This window comes from Puma concolor, chromosome A1, assembly GCF_028749965.1.
Source record: "Puma concolor isolate L17-30 chromosome A1, mPumCon1.1.hap2, whole genome shotgun sequence".
Lineage (NCBI taxonomy): Eukaryota > Metazoa > Chordata > Mammalia > Carnivora > Felidae > Puma > Puma concolor.
This window is the reverse complement of record NC_141667.1, coordinates 170104511-170121186: the sequence shown is the minus strand read 5'-3', so window position 1 is coordinate 170121186 and position 16676 is coordinate 170104511. Positions and strand designations below refer to the sequence as shown.

General features: G+C 37.1%; 1 protein-coding gene across 10 annotated transcripts in view; it reads left to right on the top strand.

The window, feature by feature from the left end:
- The window catches only part of PCCA (propionyl-CoA carboxylase subunit alpha), a 435628-nt gene that overhangs the window by 286950 nt on the left and 132002 nt on the right, over positions 1-16676 (top strand). The window contains exon 20 of one of the 10 annotated variants that reach the window (XM_086708615.1): positions 6345-6562. The exons of the other annotated variants lie outside the window; for them this stretch is intronic. Coding sequence (XP_086564741.1) covers positions 6345-6371 — 27 coding nt within the window. The 3' untranslated portion in view covers positions 6372-6562. Of the gene's footprint in view, positions 1-6344; positions 6563-16676 lie in introns of those variants that run through there. 10 annotated transcript variants of the gene reach the window in all.

Sequence of the window (16676 nt, the reverse complement as noted above, 5' to 3'; positions counted from 1 at the left end):
CTATTGAAGAGAGTCAAGATGAATAGCACAGACTAAGTAAAGACCCATTGATACGAAGTCTCAGATTTTAGGGTCTCGGGGGGAGAGCTGTGACTGTTGGTTTCCCAGATCATCCACTGCCACATCAAGAAAAAGTAACTGGCCTCAAGGTGACACTCTAGGGTCATGATCCCAAGAGTGGTACAAGCAAAGTCATATGCCTGAAGTAATGCTTCAGATACCCCACATTTTCAAAATTATTTTAATCTAAAAAATTTAAAGATGTTTCAAATAAGGAAAGTATTGCAAATGCACAAATGTTCTATACAGATCTCTTACTGAAAAAGGAACAATTCATAGTTACAGCTAAATCCCTTCTTTATGGTATCTCATTCCGCCCTTTCCCTCTCCAGAGGTGACAGCTATCCTGAAGGTGCTATGTGTCCTCCTTGTGCATATTGTTCTACATTTAGTATGTATGCATGGACTATAATAATAGTAAAAAAGAAGGCTGTGAAAATATAAGTACTTAATGATACCATTTATGTAACAGTTTGAAATATACAAAGCAAAAACAATTCCATTTGCAACACTATCAAAAAGAGTAAGATGCTTAGGAATAAACTTAACCATGGAGGAGAAGGACTTGTACACTAGATACTACAAAATGTTGCTGAAAGAAATTAAAGAAAACACAAATATATGCAAAGCCATCTTGGGTTCATAGATTGGAAGACTTAATGTTGTTATAATGTCAGTATTGCCCATGATTTGGCTTCAGTATTACCCATGTTCAGCAGATTCAAAACAATCCCTATCAAAATCTCAACCGATTTTTTGCAGAGATAGAAAAGTCAGTCCTAAAATTCATATGGACTCTTAAGGGATGGACCCCAAATAGCCAAAACAATTTTCAAAAAGAAGGACAAAGTTGGAAAGCTCACACTTCCTGATTTTAATACTTATTACAAAACTGCTGTGGTCAAAATGGTGTGGTGCTCGCATAAGACAGACACATAGACCAAAAGAAGAAATTCTGATAGGTGCCACAGCATGGAGGAACCTGAGGGAATTGAGCTCAGTGAAATAAGCCAGACACAAAAGGACAAATACTGTATGATTCCAAATCATACAGTATGTAGAGTAGTTAAATTCATAGAAAATAGAACGGTGGTGCCAGAGGCTGGGAGAGTGGGAAACAGAGGGTTATTATTTAAAGGGCATAGAGTTTTAGTTTTACAAGATGAAAATAATTCTGAAGATGGCCATTGGTGATGCATATACAAAACTCTGCATGTCTTTAATACCACTGAACTGTACGCTTCAAAATGGGTAAGATAGTAAATTATATGATTTGTAAAAATTTTTTAAGTGCAAAAATCAATACAGATTAGTATTTTTTGATAAAAAATGTAAAAGTAGTCAGGATGAAACTTTTGGGAAACAAAGGAAGCATGGTGGGGGAAAAGTTAAGTGAACAAGCAGTAGGTGGGGGCGCATGGGTGGCTCAGTCCATTGAGCATACGACTCTTAAATTTTGTTCAGGTCATGATCTCCTGGTTTGTGATTTCGAGCCCCCTGTCAGGCTCTCTGCGGGCAGCAGCATGGAGCCTGCTTGGGATTTTCTCTCTCTCTTTCTCTGTCTCTCTCTTTCTCTCCCTCTCTCGACACCCCTCACCTGTTTGTGTGCTTGCTCTCTCAAAATAAATAAATAAACTTAAAAAAAAGAAGTAGTAGATAGGGTGAAATATTTTATGTTTTAGATTTTTGATTTTGAATATAAGGGTCAGAATGAATAGCAAAACTGAGTATAAAATCTGCTAACACCAAATTGAAATATTGTTTAGCATATTAAGATGAGAAACTTAAAAATATCAAAAACAAACTAATGTTTACTTACATTTAATTCATGATTATATTCTGGATTCCCAAGATGTTTTCCATTCTCTTTTATTCTGTGTAATGTGATACTGGTCAAAATAGTTCATGATAGTGCATTTGTTATCTTAAAGATGATGGCCTAACTTCATACTGAAAACAGTTCACTTGGAAGAAAAATGTCAGAGTACTCTTGATGTGAAGAAAATTAGCTCAAGAATTCAGCCTTCCTAAAGATGAAAAAATGTGCACTGTACATGCACTTAAAATTTTTTTGCCTAATATTTCTGTTAACTACTAGTAAGTAGAAATAATAAACAGAAAACAGTATATGATCCTAGATATTGATTTAGATACCCTTTGTGTTACAGTGAGCCATCAATAGAAATTTTTATAAAGATCCTGTAAACTACTTAAGAATATCCAGAATCCTCAAACTCATGAATTTTGGCACAGCAATGTAATTTTTGTGCTAATAGTTGAAGAGAAAAATCTCAATGATGAAAAGAAACATTTAGTATAGTTAAGAAAAATGAAAATTGTTTTTATCTTTTTTAAAACTCTTTTCAGCTCATTTTCCTAAATGAGATTTTTTTTTTTTTTTTTTTTTTTTTGCTTCTTATGGAAAGGTCAAAACTTTCCTTTTTGATGGCCATAAAATTGTGCTGCAGTTTTATCTTTTTTCATTATTTTTTTAATATAAAATTTATTGTCAAATTGGTTTCCATACAACACCCCAACATCCCAACAGGTGCCCTCCTCAATGCCCATCACCCACTTTCCCCTCTCCCCCAACCCCCATCAACCCTCAGTTTATTCTCAGTTTTTAAGAGTCTCTTATGGTTTGGCTCCCTTCCTCTCTAACTTTTTTTTTTTCCTTCCTTCCCCTCCCCCATGGGTTCCTGTTTAGTTTCTCAGGATCCACCTAAGAGTGAACACATGTGGTATCTGTCTTTCTCTGTATGGCTTATTTCACTTAGCATAACACTGTCCAGTTCCATCCACGTTGCTACAAAAGGCCGTATTTCATTCTTTCTCATTGCTAAGTAGTATTCCATTGTATATATAAACCACAACTTCTTTATCCATTCATTAATTGATGGACAGTTAGGCTCTTTCCATAATTTGGCTATTGTTGAAAGTACTGCTATATAAACATTGGGGTACAAGTGCCCCTATGCATCAGCATTCCTGTATCTCTTGGGTAGATTCCTAGCAGTGCTATTGCTGGGTCATAGGGTAGATCTATTTTTAATTTTTTGAGGAACCTCCACACTGTTTTCCAGAGCGGCTGCACCAGTTTGCATTCCCGCCAACAGTGCAAGAGGATTCCCGTTTCTCCACATCCTTTCCAGCATCTATAGTCTCCTGATTTGTTCATTTTAGCCACTCTGACTGGCGTGAGGTGATATCTCAGTGTGGTTCTGATTTGTATTTCCCTGATGAGGAGCGACGTTGAGCATCTTTTCATGTGCCTGCCTATTGGCCATCTGGGGGTCTTCTTTAGAGAAGTGTCTATTCATGTCTTCTGCCCATTTCTTCACTGGATTATTTGTTTCTCGGGTGTGGAGTTTGGTGAGTTCTTTATAGATTTTGGATACTAGCCCTTTGTCCGATATGTCATTTGCAAATATCCTTTCCCATTCCATTGGTTGCCTTTTAGTTTTGTTGATTGTTTCCTTTGCAGGGCAGAAGCTTTTTATCTTGATGAAGTCTGAATAGTTCATTTTTGCTTTTAATTCCCTTGCCTTGGAGATGTGTCGAGTAAGAAATTGCTGAGGCTGAGGTCAGAGAGGTTGGTTTTTTTTTTTTTTTTTTTTTTGCTTTCTCCTCTAGGGTTTTGATGGCTTCCTGTCTCACATTCAGGTCCTTTATCCATTTTGAGTTTATTTTCGTGAGTGGTGTAAGAAAGTGGTCTAGTTTCATTCTTCTGCATGTTGCTGTCCAGTTCTCCCAGCACCATTTGTTAGAGAGACTTTTTTCCATTGGATATTCTTTCTTGCTTTGTCAAAGATTAGTTGGCCATACATTTGTGGATCCAATTCTGGAATCTCTATTCTATTCCATTGGTCTATGTGTCTGTTTTTGTGCCAATACCATGCTGTCTTGATGATTACAGCTTTGTAGTGGAGGCTAAAGTCTGGAATTGTGATGCCTCCTGTTTTGGTTTTCATCTTCAATATTACTTTGGCTATTCGGGGTCTTTTGTGGTTCCATACAAATTTTAGGATTGCTTGTTCTAGCTTTAGAGGAATGCTGGTGCAATTTTGATTGGGATTGCATTGAATGTGTAGATTGCTTTGGGTAGTACTGACATTTTAACAATATTTATTCTTCCAATCCATGAGCATGGAATGTTTTCCCATTTCTTTGTATCTTCTTCAATTTCCTTCATAAGCTTTCTATAGTTTTCAGCATACAGATCTTATACATCTTTGGTTAGGTTGATTCCTAGGTATTTTATGATTCTTGGTGCAGTTGTGAAAGGGATCAGTTTCTTTGTCTTTCTGTTGCTTCATTATTAGTGTATAAGAATGCAACTGATTTCTGTACATTAATTTTGTATCCTGAGACTTTGCTGAATTCACGTATCAGTTCTAGCAGACTTTTGGTGGAGTCTGTAGGGTTTTCCATGTATAATATCATGTCATCTGCAAAAAGTGAAAGCTTGACTTCATCTTTGCCAATTTTGATGCCTTTGATTTCCTTTTGTTGTCTGATTGCTGATGCTAGAACTTCCAACACTATGTTAAACAACAGCGATGAGAATGGACATCCCTGTCATGTTCCTGATTGTGCTGCAGTTTTAAATTACAATCAGATTCCTTTCATTCTGCCAATTTCAAGTAAGTTGTATATTGATACAATTTATATTAAAAGTTAAATGGCAGAGATCCACTTCTGAAACAGCAGTTTTGTGCAACAAAGCAACTATTCCTGGTGAAAGTTATAAAAATCTCTATTGTAGATGACATATTGTTGTATGTAGAAAATTCTGAAAAATCCATTAAGGAATTATTACAAAATAAGTTTAGCAAGGGTACAGGGTACAAAAGAAATATATAAAAGTCAATTGCATTTTTACTTATTTGCAATGAACAATCCAAAAACAAAATTATGAACAAGTTACCATTAAGAGCATCAAAAGAATAAAAGAACAAAAGAGGTATAAATTTATACTGTGAAAACTAAAAACTGAAAACTATTAAAAAAGATATTAATAGAAATCCAAATAAATAGCATCTCATATTCCTGAATTGAAAGACTTAATGTTGTTCAGATGGTAATATTTCCTAAATTGGTTTACACATTCAATGCAGTTCTTTCCAGAATCCAAAAAAAAATTTTCTCCAGAAATTGACAAGCTGATACTAAAATTTATATGGAAACTTAAGGGACCCAGAATAGCAAAAGCAATCTTGAAAAAAAGAACAAAGTTGGAGAACTCAGTTTCCCTTTTCAAGACTTAACAACAGAATTGTCTCATAAAATATAGTACTTGCATAAAGATAAACATATAGATCAATAGAACAGAATTGAGAATCCAGAACTAAATCCCTGATTTTTGACAAAGGTGCCAAAGTAATTCAGTGAAGGAAAGAATAATCTTGTCAACAAATGGTACTGGACCAAGTTGGTATCGACGTGTAAAAGAATAAAGTTGAATCCCTATCTCATATTGAGTTAATTATACCAAAATTAACCTAAAGTGGATAAAAGATCTAAATGTAAAAGATGAAACAATAAAACTCTTAGAAGAAAACATAAGGGTACATCTACATGACCTTGCTTGTGGCAGCAGTTGCTTAGATAGGACAAAAGCACAAGCAACAAAAGAAAAAATAAATCGGTCTTTGTCAAAATTAAAAACTGTGTTCAAAAGATACAGAACAAGAAACTAAAAAGACAGAACACAGAAGGGGGAAACATATTTGCAAATAATATATTCAGTAAAACACTTGTATTTAAAATACATAAATACATACAACTCAAAGGTAAATAGGAATATATAATATCCATTTACCCTTTCTATAAAATAATTTGATAACATTCACCAAAGACCTTTAAAAAATGTTCATATTCTTTGGTTCACTGATACCTCTTCTCAAACCCCACCCAATGAGGGGCGCCTGGGTGGCTCAGTCGGTTGGGCGTCTGACTTCGGCTCAGGTCGTGATCTTGCAGTTCCTGAGTTTGGGCCCTGTGTTGCGCTCTGTGCTGACAGCTCAGAGCTTGGAGCCTGCTTTGGATTCTGTGTCTCCCTCTCTCTCTCTGACTCTCCCCGGCTCATACTCTGTCTGTCTCTCTCTCAAAAGTAAATAAACATTAAAAAAAAAAACCCTACCCAATGAAAAATTGCGAATATGAACATGAAAAAAAGATGAATTAATGGTGGCTTGCCTTGGAGATATCCATGTAAATAGTCTCTACATATGGTAATAAAGGGTCAGCAGGCTTGGAATTAAAATACATAAATGTCTTAACAGAAGTGTCTTCAACCACTTAAATCCTGAGAAAGATAGAAGAAAGAGCACTCAACTGGCTGGGGGAAAGGAAGTATCTAGGTGAAAGTGAAGTTCTACTTGGCCAAGATGACTAATGAGTAACAGATTAGAATGTGATGACATATGTCATGACTTACCTCCAAATTGTGGTAAAATAGGTGAGGAAAAGCACCGGCACGTGGTAGCAAGGTAAGTTTTTTGAAACATCAGAGACATTTTCTATAGATAACTTTGATTTCTTATTATGGAAGTGTATGCTTCCTTAATTTTTCTATTATTTGTTTTCCACAAACAGTAGAGTGAGGAAGGGGTGTCCCTGTCTTGTTCTAGTTGCATTGTTGTTTTCTGGTACCTATTTTAGCCTATTTAAAGGTATTTCCATGAAGCAGTTGATTACTTTGGTCTGCGATTATCGAAGATGTACCCTGTCCCAGGCACTGTGGTAGGCACTACACATAATTTATCTCTAAATGAGATAGTAGGAAACCGGAACGCAGTTGTTACTAGCCCATGCACTAGTACCTCTCTATATCTCCTTTTATAGAGTAGTTTTGCTAGACAAAATTCTGAGATATAGTAGCACTGTCAAGGAAAATTACAAAGAATAATGCATTTATTTCCAAACAGAATATTTTTGTCACATGATAAAGGGATTTTTCTTTGTGATAGGCAGAAAGTTAAGGCTGCAGTCATACTATTTAAAGGATCATGCAAGATACCACAAAAATGTACACAATATTATATACACAATGTACCCAGTGTTGAAAAGTACACAATCAGGAATACTGGTTAAGAGTAGCTGTTAGAGGGGTGTCCGGGTGGCTCAGTTGGTTGGGCATCCGACTCCGAATTTCGGCTCAGGTCATGGTCTCATAGTTCACTTCGTGAGTTCAAGCCCCAACTTGGGCTCCACGCTGACGGTGCAGAGCCTGCTTGGGTTTCCCTTTCTCTCTCTCTCTCTCTCTCTCTCTCTCTCTCTCTCTCTCTCTCTCTCTTTTTCTCTCTCTCTGCCCCTCCCTTGCACTCTCTCTCTCAAATAAATAAGCTTAAAAAAAAAGAGTAGCTGTTAGAAAGCATTTTTAGTATCTTATTACCTCTTGTAGAGGTTACCGTATTTTTCAAATGGGTATTAAAATTCAATATATTGAGTTTTAGCAGTGATCTTACCGTTTTATCCAAGTAAGTAATAATCTTTGAGAGCAACACATGATTTGAGATAAATAAGATTTTTGCATCTAAAAGAGCTTTCAGTTCATTTTCTTAGTAATGTTTGTTTTGGTTGATATAAAATTGTCTCATCTTTAGATGCCTGTGGGAGGGAAATGTTTTGTAGTATTCATATCATTGAAATTACCACCCTATATTTTTCTTCTCGAACAGAGAAAATGATAATGAACATAAGAATAAAAAATAATAATTACATATGGATGCATAATAAATAATTACATATGCATCATCTGAAGGTTTCCTTCTCTAACATAGCTAACGCTTTCCCATTTGTTCTACCATTATAGATTTTGTTCTAGACTTCATTTGTAGGAAAACATTCCACCAGAGTTACTTTGAAAATGTGTGTGTGTGTGTTTTAGTTTATTTATTTATTTTGAGAGAGAGAGCACAAGGAGGGGAGGGACAGAGAGAAGGAGAGACAGTCCCAAGCAGGCTTTGTGCCATCAGCGCAGAACCCAGTACAGGGCTCGAACCTGTGAATCATGAGATCGTGACCTGAGCCAAGATCAGGAGTCAGATACTTAACTGACTGAGCCACCCAGGCACCCCTGAAAATGTGTGTTTTTTTTTTTATTATTATTTTTTTTATTTAAAAAAAATGTTTTTTTCAACATTTATTTATTTTTGGGACAGAGAGAGACAGAGCATGAACGGGGGAGGGGCAGAGAGAGAGGGAGACACAGAATCGGAAACAGGCTCCAGGCTCTGAGCCATCAGCCCAGAGCCCGACGCGGGGCTCGAACTCACGGACCGCGAGATCGTGACCTGGCTGAAGTCGGACGCTTAACCGACTGCGCCACACAGGCGCCCCGAAAATGTGGTTTTAAGTAGAACTAGTTAAGTATTTTTAAGTAATATTTTCATAAAGATTAAGAATTAAATGAAGTTAGCATTTGCCAATAAATAATTTTGTGCACAAAATCATATTTTCTTTATGTTTTCAGTAAGAATTTATTCTTGCATTTTACGTCACAGTCTCTGTTCCTTTTATCCCATTTGTAGGGAGTAATGCTAAATCATGTAGTTACTGGAATTTTTATAGGGACATGGTAAGAATCATGGTTCTTTTAAGGAAATAATTTTCCAGTGCCCTTCGTAGAATAAAATGCAATATTATTCTATCTGTCCTTTTGTCACTATGGTCAAGTTTTAGAGTAGACTCTTATTTTTGAACATGAAAAAGACATCAGCAAACAAGGTGAGTTTACTTTTACATTTATGCCTACTGTAGGCTTTTTATTAAAGAGTTAGCTATATAGCTTAAGGGCATGGTAGGCAGACAGAAAACTGAAAAAACATTTTTGTAGTAACTTATTTTATTTTATTTTTTATTTTACTTTATTTTATTTAGATTTTTTTTTTTTTAATTTTTTTTTTCAACGTTTTTTATTTATTTTTGGGACAGAGAGAGACAGAGCATGAACGGGGGAGGGGCAGAGAGAGAGGGAGACACAGAATCTGAAACAGGCTCCAGGCTCCGAGCCATCAGCCCAGAGCCTGATGCGGGGCTCGAACTCACGGACCGCGAGATCGTGACCTGGCTGAAGTCGGACGCTTAACCGACTGCGCCACTCAGGCGCCCCTAGATTTTTATAGTAACATTTTAAAATGAATACCATAGTACTCTTAAGTGCTTGTAATGAAGGACTTTATTATTATTTTTAAAATCTTAATGTTCATTTATTTTTGAGAGAGAGAGACAGAACACGACTAGGGAAAGAACAGAGAGAGAGAGAGGGAGACACAGAATCTGAAACAGGCTCCAGGCTCTGAACTGTCAGCACAGATCCCAACGCGGGCCTCAAACTCCGGAAAGGTGATATCATGACCTGAGCCGAAGTTGGACATTTAACTGACTGGGGCGCCTGGGTGGCTCAGTCATGATCTCACGGTTTGTGGGTTCAAGGCTCCTGTTGGGCTCTGTGCTGACACCTGAGGGCCTGGAGCCTGCTTGGATTCTGTGTCTCCCTCTCTGTCTGCCCCTCCCTTGCTTGCACTGGGTCTCTTGTCTTTCAAAGAATAAATGTCAAAAAAATTTTTTTTAATTAAAAAAAGAAAATTGACATATGGTATGTGATAAATGACAAAAAAATTGAGGTTTTTGAATTTATGCAGTATTTTTTTAACGTTTATTTATTTTTGAGAGAGATACAGAGTATGGGGGGGCAGAGGCAGAGAGGGGGGTGATCCAGAATCCAAAGCAGGTTCCAGGCTGTCAGCATAGAGCCTGACGTGGGGCTCGAACTCACAGTGAGATCATGAACTGAACCGAAGTCAGATGCTTAACTGACTGAGCCACCCAGGCACCCCAAGAAATTATGCACTATTTTATATTTAAAACTTAAAATTTTTTTTCTTTTGGCAGCAATTAATTCAATGTTATGATCATATAAGCTACTTTTTTTTGTTAGGTGATTTTTTCACTTAGGCTTCCCCAACCCCCCCCCCCCCCACCTTTTAAAAAGAATGCTAGACAAAGTAGCAAAAATGTTACCCTATTTGAGGAAATGAATTTTTTTTCCAGAAAACATAGTATTGTGCAAACATGAAATTCTTTCACTGTGGCAACAACATTTGTTTTCTTGATAAAGTTATTTTTCCATTTGAGAAAAATTGCTAGGAAAATAGGTTTCTGCTTAAAAATTTTAAATATTTTGGCAAAAATTATAAAACCATCATAATCATAAGTAAAGCCAATAGAGAAGCCAACAGACCCGAGGAGAAATTTGCTGCTCATTTCAGTGACAAAAGGGGAATAAATGTTCTTAATATATAAAGAACTATTGATCAGTGAAAAAGACCAGCCTTCCAGGTGAAAAATTCTCAGGTGGTTTATGGCAGAGGAAATATAAATGGTGCCTCCATCCATGACAAAATGTGCTAAACCACACAGAGAAAATAAGGTAAAAATTACGACGTACCATTTCCCACCTACATTTCAGCAAAGATAAAAAGTTGGATAATTCTCTAATTTTATAAAGTTATAGAGAAACAGGCCCGTGTATGTGTAACTGGTAGGTGCGCAAATTGATACAGCCTCCATTTTTTGTCAAAAGTGAATTTATGCTCTAGGATGTGTTCACATGCAGGAGACGTACAAGCATGTTCGTGGCAGTATCGTTTGCAAGAGCAGAGGACTACAGACAACTGGACTATGCCTGTCAAAATGGGGTCATTAAATAAATAAAGCCCTGTCATTGAACTATAGGGATCCGAACTTTCTTTGTATATGCTGAGTGTATTAAGTGACATTCTGTGTATATGCTAATAATGACAAAAGCATTGTATTTTCATTTGCATAAAAAAACATTTGTTTGCTACGTGTATAGGTTATCTTTGGAAGGAGACACAAGAAATTGATAACCATGGTTGCCTTTGAATTGGGGAGCTGGATGGCTGACCCCTTGACAGGGTGAGAAGGATACATACCTTATACTAGATGTCCCTTTAGTACTTCTTGAATTTTGAACCTATTTTGTATTACCTATGTCCCCACTCCCCCAAAGTAATGTTTCAAAATTATGCAGTGGACAGGTCTGCAAGGTATGGGACTATTGAAATAATGGAATTTTAATAACCTGTCAAGGATCTTACATTGCCTATCCCATCCAGGGAAGTAGTCACATGAGCAGTTGGCTCATTGAATAAAGAGCTCTGGTCTTATACCCATAATTACACAAAGTGCAATTACTGAAACTCCAGCTGGCACTCTGAACTTGAAGGCAGTTGGTGGAGATCACTGAATAGGCTATACTAAGAGCTTGATCTAACGTGAAATAAGAAACTGGAAAGAAGCAAAGGAAGGATGGTAAGTAACATGGGTGAGAGAAAGGAAATTGAGATCGGATAGATCTGGACAGCCCCTCCAACAGCTTCCTATTTTTTCCTTCTTTAGGTATGTAAACTGTGCAGAGAGATTACTATTTGGAAAAGCCAGAGAGATGCCTGTGTTGCAAAAGGTAGTGAGAGCTCACTCCAGAAGCTTTGCTTAGGGTCCCAGAATTCACAGTAATTCCATTGGTTCTAAAATATCAGTGGTGGAATGGATTTATTCTCTGCTACTCTTGGCTTACAGAGGAAGGCACCAAAGTAACTTCCTTACCACTGTGACTCCTTTACTCCAAACTAAAGAATATCCTTTCAAAGAGAACTCCTCCAAATCAGCTTGATGGCTGATAGGAGGGGGTCGGATAAATGAGGTTGTAGAGAAATTAAGTCTGAAGAGTAACCTTGCACAGCTTGACCTGTTTACTTTTCCAACGCACCCTTGTGCAGTGGGTATGTACCGTGCTTCTGAACCATAGGACTGAATTTTCATAAAAAGGTGAGGCTCCTGCCCATGTAATCTGGAAAATTGCTTGTCTAATTGGGGGCACAGTTGCACCTGTACCCTCTTGAATGATTCAGTCATGTTGTGCTCAAGAGTCCAGGAACTTGTTATGTGACTAAATGAAGGAAAAGTGCATTATGAAATCCAGTTACTTTGGAAATGGAAAACACTGAATGGTATTGGTTGTTACCAAATTAAAGTTGGCAAATGCTATAATTAAGACTTTAAGTGATTTTTAGTATTATCCCCTGGTTTCAGCCACTTTCTGAAGCATTTCATTTAGAAGAAAACTTTCAGTTTTATTTCAGACACCAGACGTTCAGGTTGAGTCAGTTCAGCTTTATAAGCCCTTATAAATAATTCGTTGTAGTCTAGTAGCTCATAATGGCCACTGCTAAAACTTCTACCACAACAACTTACTATAAGTTATTTACTCATTTTATTATTGGCTCCTTGTGAACAGTGAAGCAAACTGTTAAATGTGTCTTTGCTGAGCAATTCAACCATTTAATGAATTTTGATCTATTTATAGCCATTATACATTTATCATTTCAGTTGTAATATAGTTTAATAGCTGTTTATTGAGTACCTCCTACAACATATGTCCTGGAGAACCAACAGTCATCAAGAGAGATGATGTCTTACTCCTCAGAATTTGTCATCTATTGAGGGTGGCAAGGACAAAGTCTGTGTCAGTCAAGTAGAACAATGGAGATAGGACAATACTTTGAATTTTGGACATGTTTACAGTGTCTGAAATAGACAAGTGGAGATGTTTATTAAGACTTGGTATTAAGATTCTGTGTTTTAAGAAAGTTTTGAGAAGGTGAAAAGGTCAATGATGCCAGTGAATATTAAGAGGTCACAAAAGAAGAAGAAAACTGAGGTGTGCCTATTGGATTTAGCAGAAATAATTGGTCATAGAGAGAACAGTGCCTGAAGCAGGGCTTGGGGAGGAGAGGGACAGAAAGTTAATGGTGAGCAAAATGGACATACACAGTTCCTGGAGGGCCTTTTAGACCATGAGTTTTGAATTTACTCTGAGGTTGTTCATTATCTCACCATCTCTTGTTGGAACATTTTATAAAGTATGTTCTAGAGAAGACGCTTGATCAATCGAGATTTTTTGAAAGTCTAACTTGTGCTCAATTTGGTAGCTTATGAATTAATGGACTCTACACTTTAGTCATGATTAGGAATGAACCAACTTGTCATATTTTTAGTAAACTGATATTTTATACCAATTTATTTTACTCACTAATTCTGGTATGTGAAGAGGTTTTTTGTTTTTCATTTTGTTTGTCTTCATTGTTGTTTTTACACGGGGGAGCAGGAATAAATTGGAGGCCTCCTGAGTGAATCACATGGTTACTTGCTGTCATATCACAGTGTTTATTTTCTTCATCGCACCTATTATAAATTTTAATTCTCTCTTTTTTTTAACGTTTTATTTATTTTTGAGACAGGGAGAGACAGAGCATGAACAGGGGAGGGTCAGAGAGAGGGAGACACAGAATCTGAAACAGGCTCCAGGCTCTGAGCTGTCAGCACAGAGCCCGACGCGGGGCTCGAACTCACAGACCGAGAGATCATGACCTGAGCCGAAGTCGGCCGCTCAACTGACTGAGCCACCCAGGCGCCCCTTAATTCTCTTTTTTATTTCTTTGTCCACTTATGTAAGTTCAGTCTCTTTACACTAAAATATAAGCTTTATATAAGAGGAGAACCTTGCCTTGTTTTCCAGTTGTACTTCTCAGGAAATGTTGAACGAGGGTATGGGAGCAGGGAAGGAAGGAAGGAAAGTGGGTAGAGAGTTGAAAAATCACTTCCTAATGACACGGTATGACGAGGCTTCAGCCAATAAATTAGAATATTACATCTGTTACATGCAGGGTCATCTGCATTGGCAGTTGCCTGTTGTACTCTCTCAACAAATTAGTTACATGATGGGATATGAAAATTTAGCCCCGTATGTTTGCCGGTTTAATTTGTTACGATTAAAGAAAACAATGATTTATTACAAATCCAGCACCTGGGAAATGTAATCCCAAATATCAAATTTAAGCTTTCTTCATTCATTTCAAAGTTGAGTTACTCAGACTGGATTTATGTATGTATGTAGGAGTGTAATTAAAACTATGCAATCATTGTATCATTAAAGGGGAGATAGTTCCTTTTAGTCATTAAAACTTAAGAGATTTTTATTTGTCATCAGATATATTGTTTTAGTTAGTAGGTCAAATGAAATGTTTTCTGGCCTTTCTTGTGGTAACGTGGCAAGCATGTAGTCCTGTGTTTGTCAGCAAAAAGGCACCTCAAACAGGATGGGCCTAGAATAAGTGATTGCTTTTACAAGGAAGTCTAATGAAGAGTATCAGCTCTTCGTAGGGTAAAAGAAAAGAAAAACACCCGAGAAAATCACTGTGGCTGCATACGGTTTGGCTGTGACGTCTTTTGGTGAGACTCTTGTCTTGGTTCTCCCCAAGATTGGGCTGCGCTTAACTAGGCCCACCTGGGCATGGCTCTCAGCTGCAGGCCAAGCTCAGGCTTTTCCCCGTGTAGGTCCCTGTCGTAGGTCCCTGTCGTAGGTCCCTGTCGTAGGTCCCTGTGGGGACCCAGGCTGGAGGAATATTGCTTACCACTCTGTGGAGCATGTTTGTTTTCATCAAACAAGGCAGGAGAACTGGGGGGCGAGGGATACCATGCAAACACATTTATAGCCTGATCTCAGACATGCAGGAAATGTGTCTGCACAAAGCAAAACATGTGACCTAAGCCCAACATCGGTGTGGAGAAGTATACGCCTGCCGCAGTGGGACAGATAGGAGAATGGGCTAGTGATAAACCAGCCTACCTTCAAGAGCTGGTTTGTAAAGAATGGGCTGTCCCTGCCCCCTGGAACTTGAAGAACACAGTGAAGAAATCTAGATTTGAACTTTTTAAAAAAATCCATTTTTTTTGTAATTTATTGAACTCACCTGTAACAATAAATAGGCTGAATAATCTTTTCACTTCTTCAAATGTTATTAGAAATAAAATTGAATTTTTGTTTCACAAGCTAAGTTTTAACTGCCAAGCTTCAGTCTGCCTTTTAGGCTAGGAATGATTGAGTGTTTTCTAAAAAATCATTTTAATGTTACTGATATGACAGATTCAAATGAGTCTTAACATACCATTAAGTGATTTTTGTTTGTTTTTGCTCACATAGGACATTGATGGAAAGCAAAAAAGAAAACTGCACATTAGTGATGTAACATCATAATTTTATCTGTTAGGATCAGCTGGACCATCCTACAGTAGCAGTCACCCGAAAATTGCAGGAACTTAGGTTTGTTTCTAACATGCATTAGATGTGCATTGTGTATCTGTTGGGCTGCATCCTTACTAGGAAGCTCAGGACCTGACAAAGGAAAGGAAAGAGAATGGAAATCATGCACCAGTTCTTAGAGCTTCTGCCTGTGTCCATCTGTTCATTCCGTTGGAAAAAGCACATGATGTGACTATTCCCCCACCTTTAGGGGATGGGAAATGTAGTCACACTATGTGTCCACATGGAGGAGAACGGGCCAAACCACTACCTCAGAAGATACCAGTTGGGAGGAAAAACATTTATTTTTGTTAACAAAGAAAGTTGCTTACTATACCAGTAGTGTTCTTTTGAAGAAATGAAACACTTCTATGGGTAGGTTAGATGCAGGATAAATATCCATTGCATATTTTGGTTGAATGTTTTAAAAATCTTGCGTTATAAAAGTATCTGTCTTTGAATTTTATATTTTATTAAATTTTCAGTGATGTTATTAGCAAAGGTCATTGCAACTTAAGAGGTTAACTGTTCTGATAAGTGTTAAATTCTAACTTTACCAACGTCAAGTACATTTTTACAGAATGTTATCTAATTTTTTTTGACAAATAAAAAATGATATATATATAGGTTTAGAAAATTGCTAAAATATTTTTAGGACACAAAATGAGTTTGATTAATATATTCTGATAATACTTCACATTTCTTCAGGTTCTTAGGAAAAGCAGAGTAATACGAAGATTATTTTTTTTAAAGCAACAAAAGCAATTTAAGAAATATTTGCCGTTAACTAAGAACATTATTCCAGTCTCTCAAAAGGCAAATTTAGGGAACATTCAAGCTAATTAGTTTCAATTATGTGATTAGAAAAAGGTAACCATCAGGGCGCCTGGGTGGCTCAGTTAGTTGAGCGTCTAACTCTTGCTTTTGGTTCAGGTCATGATCCCAGGGTTGTGGGATCAAGCCTGGTGTTGGACTCTGTGCTCTTAAGATTCTCTCTCTCTCTGTCTTCTACTCTACTTGTACACACTCCCTCTCTCTAAAATAAATTTAAAAATGAAAAAGAAAAAGATAACCATTAAAGCAAATTCAAATTAATATTCTATTTGGACATAGATAAAAACCAGCACCTTGAATGATACCAAGAGAATAATCACGAGCACAGGTACAATGGCTGCACGTGAGAAAGATGGAATTGTGTCAAATGGCGTGTTATTGCAGTGGGAAGGCAGCTGGCCCACTCAGAAATGTCACTTGTCTACCTAAACTCTGTAGCCTGTTGAGTGGCAGTTCCAACTTCCAACAACTCTTATAAAACTGCACTGGTTTACACATTTTACCTATCTCATTAATTTAATTATAAATGATGAATAACATTGATACTGAACACGTTTAAAGCTGTGTAGTGCATATGTTAGTATGTTGTATCATGCTTTATTGTTTTGAATTT